This window comes from Mustela putorius, unplaced genomic scaffold (genome assembly GCF_011764305.1).
Source record: "Mustela putorius furo isolate JIRA1106 unplaced genomic scaffold, ASM1176430v1.1 tig00000551_pilon_pilon_pilon, whole genome shotgun sequence".
Lineage (NCBI taxonomy): Eukaryota > Metazoa > Chordata > Mammalia > Carnivora > Mustelidae > Mustela > Mustela putorius.
Genome location: NW_025421412.1, coordinates 3,409,050 through 3,436,555, shown reverse-complemented (window position 1 = coordinate 3,436,555; position 27,506 = coordinate 3,409,050). Strand labels below are relative to the sequence as shown.

The following is a 27,506-nucleotide window of genomic DNA, read 5'->3' as shown; positions in this document are numbered from 1 at the left end:
TTAGGTTCCTCGCGTGCCTGAGTCCAGGGTCACGCGCACCTTCTTGATGAGGAACATGGTAGCTGCTCACTCAACAGACCCTTTGGAGCAAAATCAAATCACAGAGGGTTTCTGCCTTTGCTCTTCGTTGTGGCTGAAACTAGGCATTAGCAAGTTGGGGCACAGGCGCTCGGACGTGTCTGGATTTCCCTCCGAGCCAGGGTGTTTATGAGCAGAGGCTGACACAGAATTTAGGAAGCCAAGAACCACCCCCACAATTAATATTCATGAGGAAGGATAACCCCAGAGGTGAGACGTTGGTATAGATGTTGCAAGTCCTGTTCGGTGGCTGGAGGACACTGTTCAGCCTGCAGTTCCCGGTTCATTACCACCGAGGCACGGGGATCGAGGGAAGCCACGGAGAAGCAGCCGCCTTCCCCTTTAGATCAGCAGATGCCAGAACGGGAAGCTTTACACAAGGGCCAAGCGCAGGAATGCGTGTGGGTGGATGGCGGAGCCCGAGTGCCTCCGTCTGAACCCGGCTGATTCTGAAATGTCTGCACGGAGGTTAACCTCCCCGAGCCTCTGGGACCTCATCTCAAAAATGGGTGTGAAGGGGACAGCTCTTTAGAAGCAGGAAAACCAGGGAAAAATCAGATGTCGCGTCTGGTGGGGGTTTGGTGCATCCTAAACCCTCAGGAGCTGGTGCTTATCATCAGAACAAGGTGAATAATTATCGTTAGATTGGCCATCGATTCTTATGTTTTACTCAAAGAAGGACTTCTTTCCTTATTCCAACCCAGAGCCATTCCCGAATAGACCTACGCTTTTAAGATAGAAATACAAAGAAAATTTTAGAGGTAATGTAAGAATCACCGCCTAACTTGTACGGCACGCTGAAAACCAGTCCTTGGCTGCAGTGTAAGCTGCTGATGAGAAATATTTTTAAAACCGTAATAGGGGGCGCCTGGGTGGCTCAGTGGGTTAAGCCGCTGCCTTCGGCTCAGGTCATGATCTCAGGGTCCTGGGATCGAGTCCCACATCGGCTCTCTGCTCAGCGGGGGGCCTGCTTCCCTTCCTCTCTCTCTGTGATCTCTTCCCTTCCTCTCTCCTACTGTGATCTCTCTCTGTCAAATAAATAAATAAAATCTTTAAAAAAAAAAAAAAAAAAAACCGTAATAGGAAAATTGGAGGTTTTGACTATATAAACATGAATCGTTTAGGAGCGGGAGGTTGGTGCAGAGGGACGCTAGCATCTTGTCTATAGCAAGCGTCCACGCAGCGCATCCGAGTACTGAGTTCTGTCCCGCCGGAGGTAAGAGGACCGTCCCTGTACACACAGGGATGGACGCCCTGGTTCCCAGCCTTGGGTGAGCTCCCTTCGCACCGGCACGGAACCTCCACTCCTTGCGCGGCGGCCGACCCTCTGTCATGGTCGTTACGGCATGTGGAGTTCACGAGGAGTGCGAACACCTCGTAGGAATTCAACAAACAACCGAATCAAAGAGCGAGAAAAGGAGCTCCAAGAGAGGCTGACCGGCATCTGTGTCTTGAGACAGCTTGACAGCCAAACCGCGTTGCTGACTTGCAGATGTCTCTGAAAGGCAAGCGAGAGTCGACGGAAAGGAAAAGCTGGTCTGGCAGTGGCAGCCCGAGAACTCCGAGGGTCCCTCGGGATCGGCTGCTCTCCTGCTCATCCCTGTTCCTCCGCTCGCTGGCCGAGCCAAAGCTGTCCTGCTTGTCTTCAAGTGCAGGGACCCAGGAGCTGCCGTGGTTTTCAAAGACCTGTCCACTTCGTCTCCATTCTGGCCCTCCAGCGTCTCCTGCTCTAGACAGCACACGCTCTCCTGCGGGGCAGACCTGCTGCGCCCTCCACTTCTAAGTGACGGGTCCCTGGGGCTCGTCGGACCACGAGCCCCACTGGTGAGGACAGGAGCCACCCCAGCTGGCGGGAGTGCCTGTGGGAAAGCAGGGAACCTGGGTCAGCGTGGAGCGTCTGGATACTGACCGTTGCCTGTCGTGCCGCTGGAGCGTAAGGCTCGAGGGCAGGGGGAGATCAGCATAGAGGCAAGACGATCCGGTCAAGACCAACCGCCCTCCGTCCTCTCCCCTGCGTCCTCCCTCCTCCCCCTCCCCCCTGCGGGGTCACTGGAGATAAGCCATTCTGCCGCATGTAAAGTATAATAAAGCAAATTGGGCTTTTTATCCCTTTTGAATAATCTGTTGCCGTAAACTTCAGAAAGCCCTAACCGAAAGGCAGTCAGAATCCACTCTGTACCACCGAAGACCAGAAGCAACATCCACGGCCTCCATCATATTGAACGAAGATCCTCCAGAACCTCCCTTGGGAAGCAAGAGCCAGTCCCAGGCTCCCCTGACCAGCCCCAGAGAGGGCCCATGACTCCGGGGGGGGGGGGTGGCAGGGGCCACAGCTGACGCCCTGGTGGACAGCTGTGCTTCCTTTGCTCCCCCTGGTCATTCGTAGACCCTGCCTCAGGATAATGCAATAGACTTTGCTCCAAACCCTGGCACTTGTTACATTTTACTTTGTTATTTCTACATAGTTAAAAAAATATATTCATTCGGCTCTTCAGCTTAATTTGGGGGATGGCTTCTTGTGTTCATTGATCCCTGAGCACTCAACACAGGATGCGCAGTGAACAATTAAGTAATGTTAGTGTTCAGAATGCAAAGGTAGGGTTTTGAGGTTTAATAGTCCTCAGTGGATAATAATAAAGTTGGTAACATGCTGTAAGTGTATTTCTTATTTTTTCAAACCTGTAGGGATTGTCTCAGCTCTGCTTAATTTAGTAATTGAGAAAACTTGTGAAACATGAATTTATTTCCACGCTCCTTTTAGGAAATAGCGTTCTCAAGACAGACGGCACTCTAGTGACAAGTTATTAGACTCTGACACCAAAAGTTCTGTACAGATATGTTTGAAAATAGTAAATTATGTAATTCATTAACACCACTAAATATTCCCCATTACGTTTGAGAGTGCTGTGACAAAATTTGGTGGACATTTTGTAGGCCATAAATTTAATGAAGGATGATTATTGATTTACTATTTCAAATACAATTAGTGTTTCATTTGATGAGCTGTATTATTTTCTTCTACTATTTTATTAAATTAGTGGGTGCATTTTATCCAAAAAGAGTAACCCTTTCTAAAATTTATTTTAGGTTTTGAGACTAACATGAACCTCACTGCCCGAGAGGATGCTGGTAGATCAGAAATTGCATCTGAGACTCAAGATAGAAATGCAAATAACCATGGAATTCAATTATCTAATTCACTCTCAAGTGCTATCACTGCTGAAAATGGGAATTCCGTCTCAAATGGTAAGTGCTTTTTAAACTCGGAAGTAAATAGATGAAAGTATTAAGTTCTGTCAACTTTCTAGGGAGAATGGATTTGAAACGTAAAAATGAAGTAGGTTTAAAAGCTGGGACATAGCTCATAAACTTCGCTGGAGGCTATATTGTAGCATTTTATGGGTTGGGTTAAAGAATGATCGTTGTGTTCAGTGTTAGCTGACTTTTCAAAGATTGTTGTGGAGTATTCGCTATGTGGGAACCAATATAAAATGAGAACAGAAGGAGGAGATGGGGTTGTTCTAATGGTACTTTTAATTAAAAAAAAAAATACCTTTTTCTTCTCATACCAGGGTAGTGTGAGGGAAAATAATACTGAAGTTATGGTAAACACCAAACTGGCCTTAAGTATTTAACTAGTGTATGTAAAGGAATGTATCATCTAGAAATTGGCTAGACTGTGTTTATCCAAAAATCATTTGATAGTGGCCTGAACAAATAACTTATTTCTCTCACACGTAAAAGCAGCCCATGGCTGTTGGGATGATTTTCCTGAGGACATATGGAAAATCTGGCCAAAATTTTCATTGTTGTTCTGATTAAAGGCACTAGAAAACCATCACGACCTTGAGATCCAGGGGAGAGATGGAGGAAGGGGGTTTAGAACGCAGGCAGGGCCAAGCAAGGAAGCCTGCATTCTAGGCTCTTCTCCAAGAGACATCCCTGCACTCTCCCAGTCCATAGACACCAGCTCCGAAGCTGGATTTTTGACAGCCTCCTGGACTGTGGGGACAGACTAAGTCCGGGGCTTCCTAAGGCCATGGGTTAGAGCCTCAAGGTGTCCCTCCTAAGGGCTGGGTGTTCCCAATCTAGAAACCACAGCTCAGCTCCGAATCGTCTCAACCCCGGCTGTTTGACAGACGTCCTTCAGGACTGACAGGGCCCACACATACCTGGGAAGAAATGTGTGTGGATGTCTGTGTCTCAAAGGACATCGACAGCCTCCGAGGCCTCAAAATGATGTAACAAACCATGTTTCAAATCTAGTGTTTAACACACAGTCAAAAAACCAGACACATGATGACACAAGACAAGATCACAAATTAACAAGCGGAAATAGCCGTCCATTGCGGCCCATCCCTGGAGGCCCAGAAGACAGGAGTTCACAAGCGCTTGCTTTAAGCGAAGCGTGTTTACTGTGCCCAAGGAGATGAAAGAATGAGAATCCGCAGAAACGGGAAACTATAAAAATGTGTTGAACGGAAACTCTGAAATTGAGAAATAGTCATAAAATTAAGTAAAATAGAGGAGGAGTTTCGAGCTAATTAGACACAGTCATTAAAAAAAAAAAAAAAAACCTGAGGAGCTGGGCGATCACTGAGGACATTAGGGGAGGAGACACAGGAGCAGGAGAGGATCGGGGATTCCAGAACACGGTTTGGAGGCGGGAAGGGTGGGGCGAGAAGGTGGCTGGAATTCTGGAGAAAGAAGACAGGCCACACGGACAGCAGGAAGACTGTGCCCATGAGGAGACCCGTGTGGAGGGTTTATTGGGCCATTGTTGACCTTCTTCCAAAATGGAGGCCTTGGACCGGGCACTGGATCATTGGTTGTCTCCTGCTCTGTAAGCACCACCCGCCGCCCCGGAACTTAGAGGCTTAATTCAACAGAAGACGGTGATTTCACACGTTCTGTGGGTCAGGCGTCCGGCTGAGGCTGGTCTGAGTGCCGGGGTTTCAGGGTCTCTCATGAGGCAGCTCAACTCTTGGCCAAGATTCTAGTCCTCTTGAAGGTGTGAGGGACCGTGGCGGGGCCCTGGGGCCCTTTTACAGGCTGACTGGCACGTGGGTAAATGGTGCGAACTACAAAGCGGGGGCACGACCCTTCTGTGACCCCTCTGTGCCGCCCTACGGTGACCCCTCTGTGCCGCCCTACGGTGACCCTTCTGTGCCGCCCTACGGTGACCCCTCTGTGCCGCCCTACGGCGACCCCTCTGTGCCGCCCTACGGCGACCCCTCTGTGCCGCCCTACGGTGACCTCTCTGTGCCGCCGCACGGTGACTGTCGAGCACGTCGCGCGGTGACCCTTCTGTGCCGCCCTACGGTGACCCCTCTGTGCCGCCGCACGGTGACTGTCGAGCACGTCGCGCTAAGTGAGCGAAGACTCAAAGCCGACAGGTACGGTCTGTGCACGTGATGATCCGGAAAGAGCAAAACGAGAGGCCCAGAAAACCACGCGTGTTTGCCCGAGGCTGGGCTTGTGGTCCAGGATGGACTGCGCGCCTGCTCCGTCGGGGCCGCTGAACAAAACGCCAGACTGGGTGGCTTCGGACGGACCCGCTTGCGGGTTCTGGATGTCCGAGCAGCGCGGCCGCGGGCTCAGCTCCCAGGCCGCCCGCCTCCCGGCGCAGCCTGCCTGACTCCCGCTGTGTCCTCCCAAGTTGGAAGGACGGAGCCAGATCTCCGGGGTGTCCCTCGTAAGGGCACTAACCCCAGCCCTGAGGGTTCCACCCTCGGGACCTGGTATCCTCCCAGAGGCCCCAGCTCCTACAACCACCACCTTGGGGGTTAGGATTCTGATTCTAATGTACGAATGGGGGGGCACAAACAGAGGGGCCCGAATCACTACCCACAGCAGGTGCGTGTGTTCTGGAAATGTACACATGTGTACAGCTTTCTGTCTGTAGATGTGACTTTTGTTCAAACCAAACCAAACCAAAGCCTGCTTAGCATACATAAAAAGAAAACTGCCCTTAAGCATCTCAGTGAAATGCTGATAACTAAGAGCAAATATTAAAAGCAGCCAGAAGTAATAAAAAAAAAAAAAAGACAAATTCTAAGGAACGGCAATTCAAAGACAATTCAAAAACAATGAAATAACATATTTAGCACGCTCAAAGAGCTGTTCGTCTATAGTAAAAAAAAAAAAGAAAAAAAAAACTTCTTAAAAGATGCAAAGGAGTTAAGGCAGTTTTAGAAAAAAAAAAAAAATTGGAAGAATTCAATGCAGGGCAGACCCAAAATGCTCGGAGATACAAGCAGCAGAAATGAACAGTCAGTAACGCCAGTGAAATCAGGAGAGCGTGGAGCAGGGTTTACTGCCGCAGGCCGGTAACTCAGACTCACGGGCTGTAATGTCAGAGGCAAGCACTGAAGGAGTAGTACTGAGTATGTAATCTCCACACCAACAGAGGGAGTAAAACAGAGTAATCCAAGTCAGTCTATCCCAAAGGCGACAAAAAAGAGGTGAGCTGGAGAGACCTGGAAAACAAGACCGGCCCCCCGTGGCTCAGTGGTGGAGCATCTGCCCTGGCTCCGATCATGATCCCGGAGTCCCGGGATCGAGTCCCACATTGGGCTCCCTGCACAGCGGGAAAGCCTGTTGCTCCCTCTGCCTGCTGCTCCCCCTGCTTGTGGTGTCTCTCTCTCTGTCAAATAAATAAGTGAAGTCTAAAAAAACCGCACACACACAAGGCCGATAGGCAGGTCGTAGATGTAGGCATAAAATCACCTCTGAAAATAACTAAGCTTGAACTCAGTTTATGTTTCAAGCCATGAAAGTTTAAGAGACTCGTTTAGTGTGAATTCACATTAGAGATAAATCCATTAATAAAATATTTTAAAGCCTAAGATTTCTGAAAACCATGTAAAACATGAGGATGCTAAAAATTTAAATGTGAAGGAACAGAACCAGGAAAGGTGTGCCATGCAAATATTAAAAACGACTTTCTCATCTTTCTGAGAATTCTAAATTACATCTCTAAGGGATCAGTAGATTCGGGAAGAAATCACAGAAAAGCAGAACTTTGTAACAAATGACAATGACAATATGACAGAACTTGTGGGACGCTGCTAATGTCTTCATCAGGGGAAATTTATGTCTATCTGTTTTGCAAAAGAAGGAAGGCCAAAAATCAGGTTTTTAAATGTCAACAAGTTAGAGACAGAGCAACAGAAAGTGGAAGAAAAGATACAGTAAAGGTAAGAAATAAGTTACTGTAATGTATAACAAATAGCAAAATCGGAAGTCGGTTCTTTGAAAAAAAAAATCTTTGAAACATGAATAAAATGGAAAACTCTCTTGCAAGGATAGTAGAGAAATAAAGAAGGTGGCACAGGTGACGAACTCCAGGATGCAGAGGGGACCCACCCCAGACTTTCTAGAGTTTGGAAAATAGTAATATGTATATTATGAACAGTTTATGCCAATATAAGTTTGTGAATTTAGATGGACAGACACACTTCTCCAAAAGAAGAAAGGAAAAAACCGAACAAACAAACAAAAAAGAGCCTGGTGGTGACTATGAAGGATGGCACGGATTGCATGGAACCTTGGGTGTGGTGCATAAACAATGAATCTTGGAACACTGAAAAAATAAAATTAAATTAAACATTAAAACAAACAGGGGCACCTGGGTGGGTTGAAGCCTCTGCCTTCGGCTTGGGTCATGATCCCAGGGTCCTGGGATCAAGCCCTGCATCGGTAGGGTTCTCTACTCTGCAGGGAGCCTGCTCCCTTCCTCTCTCTCTCTCTGTCTACTTCTCTGCCTACTTGTGATCTCTGTCTGTCAAATAAATAAATAAAATCTTTAAAAAAAATTAAAACAAACAAAAAACTACAACTAACCAAAATGGACCCCCCCCAAATAGGAAAGCTAAATAGTAACATAAATATTAAATCAATTAGAGTTGAAATTGAGTACTTTGCTCTGAGGAGAACCCAAATGACTTTCCCAGCAAGTGTCTCAAAATTTTCAGGAAGAAGAATCCGAGCGTTACATAAGCTCCTCCAGAGACTAGGAATACAGAAGGGGAAAGAAACCTCCGCAGCTTGCATAAATAACCACTTAATTTATGACAAACCTGGCATTGCAGGGCACTGGGGGAAGGTGATCGATGACTATCCGTGAGAGGGAAAAAAATGGACTTGACCCTTCCTTCGGGCCGCACGCACAAGAGACTGCTGGTAGATTATAGATCTAAGTGTCAAATGTAAACTAATCAAATGTGTTGAAGAAAGCACAGGATGTTTCAACCTCAGAGATAGGAAAAGAAAGGACTATGTCTTAAGCCACACAAGAGTGTTGACCGCGAGGGAAGACAATGATATATATCAGCGTCCGCACAGAGGAGGTCTTTTCAACACATTTGACCAACAAAGGGTCCCATTTGGAGTTTGCTTAAAAACAAACAAAAGGCTATTGAATAGGAAATCGGGCAGGGGACATGAATAAGCACGTAAGCATTTTTCAGAGCCACCTTCACTGGGAATTCGAGAAAAGCACGGGAAGGACACAGGAATACTACTTGTCGCACAGCTGCAGGATGGCAGCGTGGGGAGGGGACGGCTGCCCAGGACAGGACAGGCTCTCCCTGGGGGAGGAGAAACCCGTGGGGATCGGGAGAGAGGATGACGGCGGCTCCTGGGTAGCTGACGCAGACCTGTCCCAGCTGCAGTTCCAGCATTTAAAAAGATAAAGAGAAGAGACAGGAGCGAGAGAGAACGGGCGGGGAACGGAGGGGCGTGGAGAGCCCGTGTCAGGCATCCGGATGGTGGCAGGTCCCCACCCTGTCCCGGGCTTCCTTCAAGATCCGAGGGACCCCGGGGAGGCTTCTCAGCTCAGTGTGTTCCTCACCCACACGTGGTCACACAGAAGGGGATAGAACGAAAACCATACGGGGGCCGAGGTCGGGGGGAGGGGAGGGGGCAGGTAGTTGGTTGGGCAGCGTTTGTTCGAGCTTAGCAGGAAGGTCTCTGGAGCAGATGGGAATTCTCTGTCGGCACCCAGGGAAAAGGTGGTTTGAATCGCACACACGGGGGAAAATCTCGGATGTGTTTACGGATCTCATCCCCCATACTGAGCAAGGGTTACAAATAATGATCAGAAGGATCGTCACAGAGGGGCCTGGGTGGCTCCGTCGGTCAAGCCTCTGACTCTTGATTTCAGCTCAGGTCGTGACCTCAGGGTCCTGAGATTGAGCCCCGGGTCAGGCTGCACACTCAGTGGGGAGTCTGCTTGGGGTTCTGGACTCCCTCTGCCCCTCCCCCCACACGTGCACACATACTCTCTTCTCCAGATAAATCAATCTTTAAAAAAAAAACAAACAAAAAGAAGGATGCAAGTCACAAAACAGAGGTTTTTTGGTGCCATGGTGGAAGGGGAGAGTGACATCAGTTAGAGACAGAAGGATTTTTCTGCCAGCAGCAAAGACTTCTAGAAAAAGAAACTGCCCTTACCAAATTCTATTACCGCTGGGAGTAGACAGAAGTTCGGCCAAGAATGACACAAGCTCCCCGGACCCCAAAGCATCAGGTTTTCTTAACATTTTCTCCTGACTGAATTTTGCAGCCTCTAAAAACAATATCTTAATCAGATGACATTTTTAATTTTATGCATTCAAAAAATTAATCATGTTTCAGAAAGCAGAGAGAAGAAGAGTAAAGAAAAGAATAAAAACTATCAGTTCTGTTGCCTAGAAATACTCGAAACACATCTCATATCCCACTGGGTCAAACTGTACATTTTCATACAGTTGTTACATGCTTGGTTACGTCATGCTTGGCTTATTTTTATAAAGTTTGAGTTTGACAAGTCTGCTGCTGTCCTCACCTTAGGAATATTGTGTGGTGTGTCTCCGCGTCCGCAAGTTCAGATCAGCTTGGCTTAGAGCTAGCGACTAAGCACGCCCAGAGAAGGGCGCCCCATCTTATTGGATGATGACCGAGCCCGTGAGTTGGAGAGCAAAATTACCTCTCGGTTTCCCACCTGAAAACAACACTGTCGATGTGTTACTCCAACTCGATTTAAATAGGCATTTGGTAAAACTCTGTGTTAATGTTTGATGTTCAGTCTTATGTGACTCTGTTTAGCTAGAAATAGAGAGAGTCAGTCTTTCTCTTAAGATGGTTACTTTCTGAAAGCTCCGATGCTAACGTTTTGGGAGGAGGTAAAGGTCATGAAAACACCTATACCTTTACGTTGAAATTAGGTATTCCTAAAATAATAAAAATGGAATTTAGGTGACAGCTGTAGCCGGCAGGCATGTGATAGAAGATGTTTCCCAAACGCTAGGAAGCAAGTAACGGATTCCTGTTCTACTAGCAATTGTGGAGTATTCAAAGGTGGCCACCCACAAAAAACGAATTGTAAATATGTTCAAATGATAAATACTGAATACACAAATATTTAAGAAAGATGACCATATACTCATTCACTTTTGCTGAAATTTCAACCCATGCTTCTCCCTAGTTCACCTTGGATGACATTTAACCTTACCACAAAGAAAAAGAAAACAGAAACTTCCTGTCGCCAAATTATTTAATTTGTGTCTTGACTCAAAAACAAAAAGCTATGGGTTGGACAACGGTCCTGGAAAAGCCTAGTTAAAACAAACAAATTAAACAAACACCTGTGAGTTTTATTCTAAAAATCAAAGTTAAAACCAAAAACCAATGGAACAAAGGGAAAAAAAATCCTCTAAACCAAAATGGAAATTTTTGTGGACTACATTGCCTGAAATTAATAATATCAAATTAAATATTTAGGACTCTCAGACTTCTAAACTTCAGCATGTAACAAATGTTTGAGCCCTGGAAGACAGGTATATGTACATTACCCCTTAAATCTTGTAGGGACCAGAGTTTAAAATAAAGCAAGTTCTGTGTTGTCATTAATTGACAATCACTCAGAAATCTCAGGAGTCACAGGCACAAAAGGAAAATTATTTCAACTGGGATTTCAGTCTTTCAAAGCTACTCAACATGTTGATGTTGGTCTGCTTTCATGAGCACCGTGAAAGTCTGGGTTCCTGCAACCTCCCCAGATTACTAGCATATAGGGCACAAGGCCCTGGGTACTTCCCCCTGGGTAAGCACTTAGCGATTGGAACAATGTTGCACGTTACCTAAGAACCAGTGAGTTTTGTGCAGGGTGCAGAGTTAGAAAATTTCTCCTTGTTGGTATGATACAAACTGAACTAATATCACCCACGTGCAGAATGTAATATATAGGTGATCATTGTAATTCTGAAAGCAGTTACTAGTCCTCATTCCTAATTCACAACGTATAGCCAACGTGCTTTCTAAATAAAGGCACAAGATGGAAATAAATGTTTAGAATAACTTGAAATTCTAATTGAATCAGAAATAGTGTTATTTTCTAGGAAATGATTTCTCTTGAATGCCAGTATCTGCATGCTACCTCTGCTTCCCAGAAATAATTATCTGTTTGTTCATTTGCTGAAATATAGTTATGTGTGGATAATTATAGCTATCACTTACTTTAATTGCCAGGCTTTTTACTGATGTGAACACAGACTTAGATCTTTTTTGGTACACTTAATTATTCCCCGGACTTGTGGTTATTTATCATTAGATTAAAGAACAGTTTTTCGTGTTAGGACGTTTTAGTCGCATCACACAAAATATTGTGTGTATAAAGATGTTCACTTTGTGGGGAAATAAAGATATAAAAAATTCCAGCTAGGCCCTTTTATGTCCAGTATGATTTTCTTCCTTGCTGCTCAGTGAGTATACAGGATTTTGCCGGGCAAAAGGAAACAAGTGGCAGTTAAAGAACGCAGTCGTTACATTTGGTCTAACGTTTATCATTCCATGAAGATGGTGTCCCTTTCTCGTCTGTTATGTTTATCCTCGGTGCGCTGTGAGGGTTTTCTGCGGTGTAAAGGGCTTTACGCAGGGAAGGACTAGGTGAGACCATCTGGAGGACCAGAGGAACTCTGCGTTCTTTGCATGGCCTCCAGTACCATATTGAAGCCACCCCCGTCGGAGCTCCAAACCACAGTGGTTCTGGAAACATCTAAAAATGGCTTTCGTCAGCCCTGCTCGAGAGAGATCCAGAATGCTGGCAGCGGATCTTCTCATTTGAGGCCGTGAAAAACATTCAAGTATACGTTTTACAACATCACTTTGTTTATGGGGATTGTATAGATTCTTTGGAACTCATACTGTTGTCTGATTCAAAGGCTAACTGCCAGAGGAAGCAAGCCTTCACTTGAAAATCTGGAATATTGTGCAATTATCTATTTTCAGCAGCAGAAGGTAGCTTTGCGAAGGAAGCCAGTTCCCCGGGCCTTTAGAAAGCCCTGCCCCGCTCCTTATGGCTAAAAATATTTTCAAGACATCTTAAATAATTGCTAATTTGGACTTCATTTAATTGAATTTCCTCCGCTGTGGTTGAAAAGTCAGGATTCAAGATGGCTGGGCTGAAATGCTGACTCTGTTTTTCCCCGGATCTGTCGCATTATTCCCGGGTGTCCGTGTTCAGACCCCAGCTTTGATGCTTACGAACTCCATGCCTGGGAGCAAATTACTTAATCTGTCCAGTTCTCAGTTTTCTCATCTTAAAAATGGGGACAGTTAAAGGACCTGCCCTACAGGATTGTTATGAGGGTTTTGCCGTAGGGCTAACACAAGTCAGTGCTCAATAAACATTACCTACCCCCAGATACCATAAAAGCTTAGATATTTAGGGGCTAGAAGATCGCTGAAAATGTGTCCATTAAAAGCAAAAATGCATGCTGTAGATGAGGTATGAGGCACTGATTAATTCATCCCAGACCATACAGACTATAACGCTAAAATCAATGCCTAATGACTTATTTCCACATAGACCCCAGTCCACACGCATGTATGGTCAAACATGCATGTCATTTGGTGGCTGCGCTGGCGTTCAGGGTGCTGACAGATGTCATAGTCGGGAGCCTGTGGGATGAAGGGAAACTGGGACCGACGGCGGAGTTCTGGGGAAGCTCTGCTTTACCCCTTGGAGGGTTCGAGGTTTCAAAATAATAAAAAGGGCGGATTGACAGGAAGAAGCCTAGAGAAGGGCAGGTACACATCGGTACTTCAAAGCATTTATTAAGCACCCATTGCATGCAGACCTTGTGCAACGTGTGCGGAGCCATAGGAAATCTAAGCAAGTCAGACCTGCTCTGTGTGAGAAGAGAGGGCACACAGAAGGTCCACGATCCAATTCAGGAGAGATCATGAAGCAGGGTGGCCCGTGACAGGTGTCCGATACGTCACATGAAGAATGAATGTCCTGTTGCCTCCACCTGGAAAAGGAGATTCCTTGTGGGCTGGGATTGTTCGGGATGCTCCTGGGGAGCACTGGGATTTTCAAAACGAATCAGACTCAGACTAGAAGGGCACACCTTCCAGTGAAGAAGATTTATTGCCCAAGATCTGTGTGGCAGGGATGAGAACGGGGTACTTTGATGGAGGAGATAAGTAAGTAAGGGACAGAAAGTGGCAAGAGTGCTCCAGGCGTCAGATGCCAATTCAAAGAGTGTCTCTGGGAGAGTAGCCTTGGCTTGGAGGGGTGAGGTGCGACCTGCTCTTGTGGAGAAACCTCCCCGATTGAGTTATTCCGTGGAACGGAAACTTGCGCTGGGAATTGCGGTTTTGAGTTCCCCCACCCGAGCCGTCGTGGGCTGTGCACCCCAACGAGAGTGACTGAGAATGGGCTGGCAGAGGCAGCAAGAAGAGGAGAATGAGGGTGATCCGAGAGGTTGAGGTTCTGGGCAAGAGAACAGGCAGCCTTTAGCGGAAGTTAGAAATGGAAGTTCGAAGAGGAGGTTTATTCTGGGGCTTGGACTTGAACTTCAAGCGCTAAGAGGGACTTCTGGCTGTAGACAGTTGTTCCCTAAACAGTGCTTATGGTTTGGGAGTTGAAGGGTAGCTCAAGGATGCGAAGATAGAAGAGGTAGGGTTTTCAAGGAAGCTGGAGAAGTGGGGATCCTTTATGGCATCAGAGGAAAAGATTTAAAGGGAAATGAGGGGAAAGTCTGACGGCAAAACCATGTAGAGTGCCAAGCTCCGAGAACTATCGCTTGAGAAGGGCAGACGTACAGATGCAGAATAAACGGTCAGACAGAGGAACACTGATGTCCAATTCCACAAACGCCGGGAGAGGCCTCCTGTAAAGAGTAGGGGTCCTTGGTAAGCTGACAGGACATGAAAGGAGAGCCAAACCCCATTGCTGTTGACTAAACAAACTTGGGTTTGGGCAGAATTCCGGGGGTTATGGCCAGCAGGCGCTGCCTGGTTCGTTACATGATTTGCAGAGGGACACCACTGTCTACAGCCTGCGTCATGCTTCTTTCCTTAGAAGACTTTACATAAACCCTTAGTCTGATGTGCAGACTTCACCAACAGAGGCTCTCCCTTTTCAACATCTCCTTACAAATCTCAAGGAAGTCCAAGGTCTGGGTCCACACACACGTGATGGGGAGAATGTCCTAAATGCTACACAACCCCCACCCCAGCATCCTGGGGAAGGATTCATGACCAAGCACCCACTACCCAAGGAGAGAGGGAGCCCAGAGCCTCCTCCCCCTACCCGTGCCCTCCATCAAGGCCGATGAGTCCCCGACTCTCTCACTGCCCAGCCCCCGTGCAGAGCAGCCTGTCTTCTAGAACGCCACTGTCTACTACGTAGAATGCCTTCCCCAAGCCTGACGGCTTTCTTTGAACAGAAGAGTGCAGTCTCGGGGGCGGGGGGGCAGGATGGGGACCGTTCCAGAAGACCTTAGCATCTGGACAAGCTAGACCTGCCGTCATCCCGACAAGCCTGGCTCCTGAGAACAATGGTCTCAGCAAGGGGACATGCTTCCATCGGACCCACAGTTGCTGCCACGGAACACACGTGTGGAGGACACGGAACTGCAGCCGGTGGGGGAACGATCGCCTCAGAACACGGTCTGGGGAGAAGGCTGTGGCCACAAGAAGAGCGAGCATGTTCGTGAAATGTGCAGCCCGTCTCCTGGGATCAAAGCCTTCCATGGAAGTCAACAGAGAAACGTTCTGGTTCACCGCAGATGTTTTCCCCACCATGGGTCCGGAACCTTCCACTCGGTAGGAACACAGTGGAATTCTCTACCCCAAGACTTGGGGACTTTCTGGGGGGGCCTTTGCACAGCCCACTGTCACTGTACAAGGGAGCCCCTGGCCTGCAGGAGGGACCCGTGCTCAGGAACTGACAGGTATGGGGCGCCTGGGTGGCTCAGTTGGTTAAGCCGCTGCCTTCGGCTCAGGTCATGATCCCAGCGTCCTGGGATCGAGTCCCACATCAGGCTCCTTGCTCGGCAGGGAGCCTGCTTCTCCCTCTGCCTCTGCCTGCCATTCTGTCTGCCTGTGCTCGCTCTCTCTCCCTCTCTCTCTCTCTGATGAATAAATAAAATCTTAAAAAAAAAAAAAAAAAGACCTGACCGGTGAGATGACGCGGTTTCCAGGTCTTTTTTTTTGAGATCATGAGAAGTAAATGAGACAAGACTGAAATAATGCGCATCCGGCTGGGTGATGGGCACCCGGCGTCTCACTACATTTTCTCTTTTCTCTCATGTGTGTGAGATTTCTAGAATGAAAAGTTTTGTCGTGCTGGTTGTCTAGGTAAATAACATGGGCAATTGTTGTACGTCTGTGTGCCTTTCTTTGAACATTCATCGACTGATTGCTCATTTTTAGGTTCATTACCTGCTGCTTATTTCCTCTCTCCCCTCTCTGGACATAGTCTTTGCCCGTGTTTCAAAATCTGACAGCCGGTCCTTTATTTTACTGTGTCAGTTGTTTTAAGAATAATAGAGCCTTTTATTCAGTGCATGTAAAACTTCTGTATTGTCGTTTCTTAGTTTGCATTTTATCTTTACAATGTTTTCATTTATATTGATTTTTAAATGTTCAGGTAGAGGGACGGGTCCATTTTTTCCTTCTTGCGCTTTCTCTTTTTCTTCTGGTGTCCTGTTTAGATCATTTGCCTTTAAAATGCGCTGCTTCTGAAATGGCAACAAGATAAAATATTTTATTGGTCCAAAACAGAACAAAACAGAACTGAGCCTTCTCACTCACGTTCCCGGAGCTTCCCGGTGTCTCTCATCCCCTGGCTCCCACGCCCTCGGCTCGCCGGCCTGAGTGAGCGGCTCCCACCTGTCGGCTACAACCAGCGGGGGTTCTGCACCCCAGGCCGGTAGTCCCCGTGGCTCCCCCCACCTGCTGCTTCGTGAGGGGAGGAGCTGGCTCGCAGGCCAAGCTGCCGTGAGCGCCCCTTCCTTCTCCCTCGCTGTCCCCACGCTGACACCATCTGACCCCCGGCCGGCCCTGCCGCAGGTTCTGGGATCTGTGACTTCTTTGGCCAACAGGGAAGAAAGGCCTCGTAACGCAGCGCTCGGGTAAAATGACGTCTCATCCCAGTCCCCTCTCAGAGACCGGCCGTGCTGTCTGGTGCCTGCGAAATGCTGTCTGACGTCTGGGGGGCGTCCTGTCAAGGGTTTCCCTCCGCCTCCTCTGCCTTCCAGCGCATCCCGCAGGGTCCCTGCCCACCGCACCCTCTCAGAGGCCCTTCTGCTGGGCGTGGAGCTTCTGGAAGGTCATCGTCTCCCCTGGGGGTCTCCATGCACTGCCCCCCCCCCGCACCTGCTTCACCGTTCAGAGCTTCTCCTCCCGGAAGGCTCAGATCCTGTGGCGTCTCCACCACCGCAGCCCTCCAGTCCCCTCCCCAGAACGCATCCCTGCTCTCTCCAGGATCCCGCTCAAGGTCACTCCTCCCCTGCCTGACCCGTGACCCGACTCATTGACTCCGAGTCCTGGCTGAGGGCGCTGGTCTAGTCGTCATGGCATTCCCCAGCGCCCCGTTCAGAGGGGGACCGGGAGGGACTCTTAGCTTCATGTAAAGGCCACCGTCTACAGCACATTTGTGCTATCGACTCGGCTCCGAGTTTGTCTCCTCCATGAGCCAAATTTCTGTTTTAATTCAGGGAGTAACCTTCTGACTTATAATCCAGTTTTTAAAAATGGACCCCCACGTTCTTCCCCTTTGGTCAGACTCCTGGTCTTCATGAGATGTCCATCGAGCCATGGGTGTTTGTCTTGCTTGCCGGCCAGCACTCTGTTCCCCCCACAAGCACCCACACTTCGACAGCCCTCTCCACGCGGACCCCGGTCTGTACGCGGCCTCTGCAGCGTGGACACTGGTTCTACAGCTGACCCTCTGCTGACCTGCTGGCCTGGAACTCGAGCTTGTGACCATCTCAGAGTCCCATGATCCCTTCCACCCGGTGTAGATCCCAGACCTCTCTGCTCCTGCGGGACTGGCCCCTGCCCTGCCCTGTTACCCGAGTCTCCCCCATGTCGCGCCCCAGCCCGTCGGACTTGACTGCTGCTTCCGGCCACGGCCTGTCTTCCCCGTGACCGCGCTGCCGGCCTGTCACGTCCCGGTGGCGGCCCCCAGTCTGCCCAGTCTGGACGGAGCGAACCGCTTCCGTGCCAAGGCATTTGCATATGTAACAGGAAGACGCATCTGGCCTCGTTGTGTGATGAGGGGTTGTGCGGACCCCCCGGAGGAGCTCACTCACGCCTGGTCGTGCAGAAGCACGCGGTGACTCGCCAACGGTCGTCCGTGCAGGATGCCTGCGGACGGTCAGTCGCCCACACCATCCTGGTCACTTATGGTTTTAGGTAAGAGCAGCAACCGCTTCGGGACTTCAGGTCTCTGGCTTGAGCTCGGCCATCCGGGGACTCTCCTCTCTTCAAGTGTTCATTTTTATTAGCAAATCACTTATAACGCCGTTTGGCCCCTGTCTGCCCTGGGCTGCAGTCAGGGCTGACCTTGCTTGCAGGGCTGCCCCAGCAGCTGGGGGGCCACTAGCAGCTGGGATAGAGACCAGGGACCCTACACAGGGCAGCCCCATGGCTGACAGGGAGGCGGCCCGGAGTGTCCGCCGTGCGGAGGTCGGGAAACCCGGCTTCCCTCTTGAGCGATCGTTAGTAAAAGCCTTTGGCGCCTCAGAGGTGTTTCTGCATTATTTCGGGGGGACGTAAAGGTCCCCACGCTGGCTGTTTCTCCTCCGGGCTCAGCTAGGAGCTGCTGTGCTGGGAACGCGCGGCCGCCGACCCCTCCCGCGGGCACCTCCGCCCCGTCCTTCCTCCCTCGGGGTGTGCGCTGAGCGCGCGGACCGGCTCACGCAGCATCTGCGCATCCTGAATCCCGCCCTGCCTCCCCGCGACCCCACAGAGGAGGCGCCCGGTTCCCTCCGTGGCCACTCAGGGACCCGGTCCCCTCCGTCGTCCACGTGCTTCTCCCTCCACCGCCGCTGCTTCCCCGAACATCCTCAGACTCTGGAAGCCCCCACGGCCCCCCGGCCGCGTGCCCGCTCGGACCAGTTCCTCTTCCCCTTTCATTGCTTTTTCCAGCGCGTCTCCTCGTCTATGCCGCGGGACCGCAGCAGTAGTTTGTGTTTCCTGCCCCCTTGGGAGATGTACTCCCGAGGAGCACTTACTGACCACCCCGTCAGTCCACGAACTGTGACGACTGGCGCTTACCGCGGCCCAGACCCAGCTTGTCTCGTCGGGGACGGGACACACTCACCTGCTTCTCGGTGTTGACCTCCGCAGGTTTGCCTGAAGAAGACGGACTCTGCGGGTTGTCCGTGAGCAGCTCCACGACCGCCTCATCGCAGAGACCGAGAGAGAGCCACACCACTCAGGTAATGACCCTGCCTCGGCGCGGCTACAACAGCGGCGGGCACGAAGCCGGCAGCAGGCACTGGTGAAGGTGGCACCAAGGGCGTGTGTCCCCCCGGACTGGAGAACACGCTTGTTCTCAAGCTGGCCCCAAGTGTCTTCCCCTCCACATCTTTGTCTCTCCTCCTCTGTCTCAGAGATGCCAGCTTCCTGCTGGTTAGAAAGAGAAGGAGAAGAATGTCCAAGACAAACAAAATTAATAAATACTTCTAAGTGGGTTATTGTAGACGTAATTTACGTCGTGGCATTTTAAAGTCACTGTCACGGGAAGACGATGCCACATCCCGGGAGTGATGCTAACGCGTTCTCTGCACTTGACCCAGGACTCTGGGTGCTGGTGGCAGGGGATACAATGCTTGAGGCACCTGTGGCTTTATGCCACCAAATCTCAGTGACCAGCTCTGAATTCCACGTAACCCAGACTGATTTATAATATAGTATATGGGGCACCCAGGAGAGCATGTGGCTCTTGATCCTGGGGTGGGGAGTGCAAGCCCCCCGCTGCTGGGCGCAGTGCTTACCTAAAAAAAGTAGGTAAAGAAAAGAAAAGAAAATATAGCAAATGATCAGGCTATAAAATCAAAATGAGATCACAGCTCACGAAACTGCTTTTGGTGGGTTTTAGCAGTTTTTGTGTACAGGCTTAACGTGCCTGGCCTGAAGAAGTTCACCAAAAAAAGATTATCACTTTGAGGAAACAAAACACTAGGGTTTTTAGAAAGAGAAAGGATTTCTATCATATACTCTAGTGTTCTTTTTATGTTGAATTTTTAAACATGCTTTTAATCATCATCTTCAAAAAGATGAGTTTGCAGTCAAGGTGACACAACCAACGATGTATCCAAAAGCTTGTTATCGGCATATTCAGGATGATTGCTTTAGCAACAGTGTTCTTACTTTGCATGAAGCGATGGTACAGCTTTCGTGATGTCAAATATCTACAAAGAAATCTTTAAAAAGGGGTGCCTGGGTGGCTCATCAGTTAAGCATCTGCCTTCGGCTCAGATCATGGTCCCCAGGTCTTGGAATCGAGCCCCAGGTCTGGCTCCCTGCTCAGCGGGGAGTCTGCTGCTCCCTCTGCTTCTGCCCCTCCCCCCTGCTTGTGTGCGTGCTCTCTCTCGCTCTCTCTCTCAAATAAGTAAATAAATAAGATCTTTTTTTAAAAAAAAGTCTTAAAAAATAAAGTCAGCCGCCTATCTAGCTGTTGTCGTAAAATCAGTAGTCCAGCCAGTGCCACATTTTCATCTGAATATTTGGCCTTCTAGACAGGTCCCTTGTTATCAGCTGAGACTTTTTTCTAAATAACACTGATGAGGGAGCGAGAAAAATCAATAACTTCAATCTTAAAACTAAATCTTGCGGCAGGCAGTCTGCTGAAAGCATTTCCAGTGACATAGAGGTGCTGGAAGAGGAAGAAAACGTGGGTTGGGCGCGGGAACAGAGCCTCCTAGTCTCCCCTCTGCTCCTCGAGAGGCATTTGCTTTCCTCTGCAAGCCTCACAGACGCTTTATCTCAGGCCGTTCCCGGAGGGCACCTACTTGTAATGAACGCGGGTTTGGTTTTTATTATCATAAGACTGATTTCTGCGCCTTAGAGCACAGCGGTCAGCCCTATCCAGGGCTCCCGCTGCCATGAGGTTCGTAGAGAGAAGGGTGATTTTGCAAGAAAGTGCATAAGGTGGGCATCTCTTTTGTGGATTGGGCTAAGAAGCAAAGAGAGATGAGAAAGAGCCTCGGGAATAAGTTGCCATTCCTCGTGGTCAGTGGGGGCGCTTGGCTCAGGGGCAAACTCTCTGCCTTCAGTTGCCTTGTGGTGCCTTTTTTCAAGGAAGCAGGAAACCAGGCTCGTTGCCTTCCCGGCAAAAGTGCACGCGTCCTCATGGGAGGACACGTTTGTCTTTGCAGAGAAGCGCTAGGACTTACATCTCATGTGGCATTTCTACAGGAAACGTGGACACCTATAGACTTATCTTCGTTTAGATTTTCTACTGATGCAACTAGGTAAGAATTCTATAAAGTCAGTCCCGGACTGACTGGGTAGATAGTGGTAAAATTAAATGTTGACTACAAATAGAATTGCTCGTTGCGGACGTCTATAGTCTAATTAGCATCATCCGTGATTTTAGTGAAATCTCTTTAAGAAAGACAAAATGCACAGGTGTTATCATACATAGAGAAAACAGGAAATCGATTTGGTAACTTGCCAAAGATCATGGCGAAAATTCAGTGTATGCTTGGAGTGGACACCAAGATCCTATGTCCTATTTCTGAGAATGAACTTAGCAAAACCCATTAACAAGAATGGAAGAGTCATCTAACTTTTTCATAAAATTTGAATTGTTGGCCAAAACAAAAATCGAAGTAGCTGTGGCAGACATCTGTGACTCGGCGTTTCAGCTGTCCGTCACGTGTTAAGTTCTCTCACAATGAAAATACAAGGGGAGAGACTCACCCTCCTTCCATCCCTTGAGAGTAAGACAGAAACCGGTGAGCTGGGCTCCGTCGGTCTGTTGGATTATGGAGTGAGAGACATGTGATGGGAAGCACGAGAAGAGTAGATGTCGCGAGGGGGTGACACGTGGCGGAGGTGGCTCCCTTCTGTGACAGGTGTTAGAAGGCATAGGACCTCAGCCAGCCCCTGAACCCGCCTCGGTGCCGCCCCCTCTTTGCCACGCCATTCCTTCTCCATCCATGCCTTTCCGTCACCTTCCAATACTCCACCTGTTCAGGCGTCCGGAGGTTTTGTTGCTTGCAAATAGGAATTTTGACCGACACTGATAGAGATTTAAGCTTTTTCTGATGAAGGTCGCTCCTTAATAAATATTAGTTGTTGCTTTCCTCGAGGCGTGGCGTAGAGACAATGCAGTTAATGTCCTATTCCGTTATACAGGTTTTACAAATCTGTAACACAGAACGACCTTACATAAAAGTAGTAAAAATAGGGGTGCCTGGGTGGTTCAGTGGGTTAAGCATCTGCCTTTGGCTCAATGATCCCAGGGTGCTGGGATCCAGTCCTGCATCAGGCGCCCTGCAGGGAGCCTGCTTCTCCCTCTGCCTGTTGCTCCCCTGCTTGTGCTCTTTCGCTTTCTCTGAAAAAAATAAATAAATAAATAAAATATATATTTTTTAAAGTAGTAAAAATAAAATTCACTTGAAATATTTGAAAAGCGTGAAAGCTGGGACGTGCGCCCGTCTTGAACGTGGCTGAGTTCCTGGCGCGCTCCTCCTAGGGAAAGCTTGCCAGGTCCTTGCTGTGAGCAGAACAGCAGTCACGACCTTGCCGGGCCCTCGGCGCGGGGACACCCAGCAGTGAGTGGGCGATACCAGGCCATCCGATGTGCGGGCTCTGCCGTGGGGGCGCGGCACGGGGGACTTGGCGGACCTTTCCACCACTCAGCTCTGGAATCTCATAGACTGTAAACGTCACTTCAGGTTGGGTTTGAAATTAGACAGTGTTTGTAAAAATCATATGCCATTTATCCACTTGCTGTTTGGGGAGATGTGATCAGCTTTTTACAAAAAGTGCGTGCCACTTAGCGCCGTGAGACCCCTGCGCAGTAGCCCGGCCGGAGGGACCGGCAGGGAGTGAAACGCTGAGAACACCTTCCAGCCCGGGGTGACTCGGCGTTTTTTGCTGGGCTTGCCATCCGCAGGCGGCCGGGAAACCTGACCCAGGATCCCCGCGGGTTATAAATAGAGCAAACGTGTGAAGCCTGCGGCGGGCGGGGGCCAAGGCAGGAGGGTCCAAGGAGGGATGGAGAGAATGAAATGCCGGTTCTTGCCCTCAGCCTGAAGTGGCGGCTCTGCCTCTGCTCGGCGCTCTGGGCTGCGCTGCACGAGCCCTTTCCTCCCGTGGTCTGAACATACCTTACTGGGTTTTGTTTGTTTATTTGTTTATATGGAAGATCTTGGGAGTCTATGGATTTTAGCCCGTAGATTTCCTTTTTATTATTACTAACGCACAGTGTATTATTTGTTTCAGGGGCACAGGGTGTGATTCATCAGTCTTACACGATTCACAGCGCACCCCTTATTCGTGCTCCAGCACGCACCCATTATTCGTTCCCCAGCACGCACCCGTTACTCGTTTTTACGTCTGCCTTTTTGCTTTTCCAACTGGTACTTCGCGTCGCTTTACTCCTCTCAGGTGTTCGCTCTCTGCCGCGATACTGCGTGGTTTGGGATCTTTGATTTTCATTGGGGGCATGTATGGTATTCCTTACCGAACTTTGTGTTATAATTTTTTAAAGAGCATAAGAACTTATTATTAATATCTGCCATATCCAAATACTCCTTGTCAGAAACCCCAGAGGCTCTCTGATAAAACAGCGGCAGTCTAGCCCCCAAGAGCTTAACAAATAGGCAGCCCCCTCCCGACACAGCCACCGAAGAAAGCCGTACCATAATCAATGCACAATTGATCCGCAATCAACAGACAAATTGTTATGCGTTTTGTTTTACTGAACTATCCAAGAAACCCTTCGGTAACGTCACATATCAGCAAAAAGAAATGTTGCGGGGCTCTAAATCAAGCCAGCGCCTTCCTGGCTGGCATATCCATTGTATCTGTCACGTGGACTGCCTGAAATGTGTCCTGGCAGGGAAAAGAAACAGTGTGCTAGGAAAAATAACCAAACGTAGACACATTTAGTTTAGTCATTAAGGGCTCATTCTAAAGCACATGGTAGGAATTAAAAATTAGGTAAGCACTTCAAAAGGAAACATGTATGTATTTCATTGTAAGCTACGAACAGAAGCCGATCTAGCATGGACAGAAAGCCCTTCCAGGCAGCAGAGGTTTGGGGGAATCAGTATGCACCCCTCGTGACTTCCATATTACATGCGAGAAATGAAGGCAGTAAATTAATTTGATGGTATGAGTTGAACAGCAGCATTTTCAACAGAGAAGAGAGCGATCAGAGCTAGATGCGTAGAAACTTGGAAAATAAAAAAAACAAAACCAGGTCTTATATTTTATATCTTTCCCTCATAAGATTGCACCATACATAGATCCAAAATGTATTCAAATGCACAGTATTTTTCTAAGGAACATGTTGACTATCGCCAATGAAGAGATCATTCAATTTTAAGAAATATTAGGAGAATGAGAAATGGAAAGGTCTTGTGATACGTCGGCTCGCTCACCTTCCGGGTGGGGAAGCTGCCGCGAGCCCACACGAGTGCACCCGGGAGACCGTGAAGGAACGGAGAGGACGTGGTTAAGGGCAAACTCCATTTAACTCAAGAATTTCTGTGTTCAGTTCATTAAAAAGTTTAATTTTGAAAATTAAAGAAAGGAAAAGAAAAACCAAGCACGGAGTATGAACCCCATAACTGTTATTGAACTTGGGGCTAGAGAAAGGAGCGAGTAGTTTTCAGATTGATTCAAGAAAATCTATATAACCTGACAAGCCTGCCCTACAGTATAACAAGTGCTTAAAAACCATGTTTGCCATTTTATCTTGGTATTCCCCCTCCCCCCCCACTGAGTCAGTATTCTGAACCTCAGTTCTTATTCTAACATAGTAGATGCTATCTAAAATATGCGGGAGATGACACGGGGCAGCCCCTCCCCCAACCCACACTCATCTGGGATTTGGTCAAAATGGGGCAAGTATGTGGTTTTCAGAATATTTTGTGGCTGAATACCATAAACTTTGGGGAAAGAAGCACAGCAAGAGCAAAACACCCAACTTCAGTAAATCTGAATATTTCCCCATATTTGCTCTGGCATCAGATATTTTAGGGACCATGAGTTTTCAGGAACTGTATGACCCAGTTCCTAATCCCCCACCCCTGTCCTGAAGTTAGTGAACAGCCCTCCAAGCCTGTTTGCGCCTTTACTGATAGGGATGTCGCGGTAAATTACATCGTGCCCGTAGCTCAGAACGGTTGCTTGGCCTGCTTTTAAAATGGTGTATCCCTCTGAGCAGATCACCCCACAGGCTGTCTTGCTGTTCTACTGGTCGAGGTGTTTGTCCCCCACTTTGACACAAGTTGCTTTCCTTTGCTGTTTTATTCTGGGTTAGCTCCGGGTTAAATGGAAGGGCCTGACGGTGGGGTGTCCCGCGGAGGCCAGAGGAAGGGAGCTGACAGCGGACACACTCTCCTTGCCTTCAAGTTCCCTCCGCGGACTCAGCAGGGAGCAAGTCTATTGCAAGAGACGAGGCCAAAGGAATGCACCACCGCCTGGGGAAGGGCAGGGCAGGGCAGGCCTCCCCCTGCTACCACCCCTGGCCCCAGAGAATAACTGTGTCCCTGGCAGCCCCATCGTCTTCCTCCAGATTTTCACAAGGTGGTCAGAGGTATCTCTCAGGGTCCTGAGAAACCCAGTCCAGCGGACTCCTTGGGAGATGCTGGGAAATGACGCTGAGTGCCCAGGGACAATATGGCAGCACGGACTTTCCCACCCAAACATTTACCACAGGAATCTAATCAGGTCATTAGCACGGATTCTCACTGGTGTCTCCAGAAGCTCTTTTGCAACACCTTCAAACAAAAGTTGTATTACTCACTTTTTAGGTGTAAACATGCCTCTTCCACTCTCAACTTTTCTCAGAATCAGGTTTCACATATATATATCCATGACATTTCTTAAGAAAAACAGATCTGCAGTTTGACCAAGGGGAGTGGAAACTTGATCAAAGCCAAGTTTCCAAATGATGACTGTTAGAAACAATGCTACAGTGAAAATCATGGAGTATGCCTCTAACTCGTCAGTAGGGACAAATATCCAAAGTTTTCTGCTGCATTTCAGGAGATACACATTTTCAACATGGAAGTTTCTGCTAATTATTCTCCAAAACTGTTGTACTGAGTAATACAGCTCTAAAAGGGAATATTTCACATTTCTGTTTTGGTAATCTCTTGGTTTAATGAATCTTTTTTTTTTTTAACCAATGTGATTAACTGTAAAACAGATCTTATTATGATTTTGTTTTGCATTTCCCTGGTTGCTGTGCAGTGTTTTCATATGTTCTGACCGTACCAGGTCAGACCTGGTAGTCTGAAGACATCCTTTTCTTATTTCTGAACTGGTTTGCATGAGTTTCTTGATGATTTGCAGGAACTCTTTACATATCCTGGATGATATTCCTTGTCAGTTGCAGGTATGGCTAACACTTGGCTTATAGTGTTTTCTTCTTAGTCCAACCCCAAGTTTGTCAACTCTATTGATCTTTTAAAAATAACTTTTGATTGTATTGAGATACTCTTATTATTTTTCTGTTTCATTGGTTTCTGTGCTCTTTGGTATTTTCTTCCTTTTGCTTGCTGCTTGCTCTGGGTTTATTTGTTCTATTTCTAAGTTTCTTAAATAGCAAGCTTAGATCATTGATTTGATGCCTTCCTTTTTGCCTAATAGTATTTAATGCAATAAATTTCCACCCCTCACTATATTACCTGCATTTGGAACATTCTGATACGTTTTGCTTTTATTTTCAATCAATTCAAAATGTTTTCTGCTTTCCTGTAGGACTTCCTCTTTGACTACTGTTTTTACCTTCCAAATATTTAGGGGCATTCCAGATATCTTTTTGCTTTTTATTTCTGGTTTAATTGCATTATGATCTGATAATATGCTTTGTATAATTTCAGTTCTCTCCAATTTATCAGGAATTACTTTATGGCTCAGGATATCTTTGTGGGATTTCCACGTGCACTTGAGAAGAAGGTGTAGTCTGCTATTGTCAGATAGTGATCTGGAAATGTCTATTGGGTCAGGTTGCCTGACAGTGTTATTGAGTGCTTCTCTATCTTGGCTGATTTTCTGTCCACTTCTTTTATTGAATTCTGAAAGAACAGCATCTAGTCTCCAGCTATAATTGAGATTTTGTCTCCTCTTACTTCCAGTTTCACAGTTTTTACCTCACATCTTTGTAAGTTCTGTTGTTAGATGTGTGATCCATTAAGATTACTACATCTTCTTGATGACTATATTTATTTACCATTATGCTTTTTTTTCTTTTTTCTTTCTGCTGATATTCCTTCTTCGGAAGTCTACTTTGTCTGAAGTTAATATAGCCACTTCATCATTCTGTTGGTGTGTTTTTTCCATCCCTTTAATTTTTTTAGACAACTTTTTAAAGATATAATTCACATATCATACAATCCACACCTTTAAAATAATACAATTCAGGATTCCTTAGTATGTCCTCAGGGTTGTGCAGCTCTTACCACAATCTTATTTTAGAGTGTTTTCATTCCCTCCTCATCCCAAAGAAAATCTGTCTCTTTACTTTTAACCCAATTATGTCTCCATGTTTAACTCATGATTTTTATAGAAAAAAAATGGATGAATCATGTTTATTTTTATCCAGTCTGATGGTCTTTGTATTTTAGTTGGTGTGTTCTGACCATTTACATTTAGTGTAATTATTAATGTGATTGGCTTTAGGTCTGTCCGTTTTCTCTCATGCTCTTTTTCTCCACCATTTTTGTTCATCTATTTCCCAATGGTGCTTTCTTTGGGATTATTTGAGTATTTTGTTAGGACTCTGTTTTAATTTCTCTTTCGGTAGTTCAACGGTGTTTCTTCATATGTATTTTTTTCATAGCGGATTAGCAGTTGTAATGTATACACACCTAACTTTCAGTCTATTTGCAGTCAACCATATATTGTTCCTTTACTGACCTTTACTTTATAGTCACCACACACATTGCATCTACAGTCGC

At 47.6% G+C, this 27,506-nt stretch overlaps 1 protein-coding gene across 3 annotated transcripts in view; it reads left to right on the top strand.

Moving 5' to 3' along the window:
• Nucleotides 1-27,506, top strand: part of MYO16 (myosin XVI) — a 481,948-nt gene that overhangs the window by 436,699 nt on the left and 17,743 nt on the right. For all 3 annotated transcript variants that reach the window (XM_045081327.1, XM_045081326.1, XM_045081325.1), the window contains exons 33-34: nucleotides 3,166-3,324; nucleotides 18,706-18,797. In XM_045081327.1, coding sequence (XP_044937262.1) covers nucleotides 3,166-3,324; nucleotides 18,706-18,797 — 251 coding nt within the window. The remainder of the gene's footprint in view (nucleotides 1-3,165; nucleotides 3,325-18,705; nucleotides 18,798-27,506) is intronic.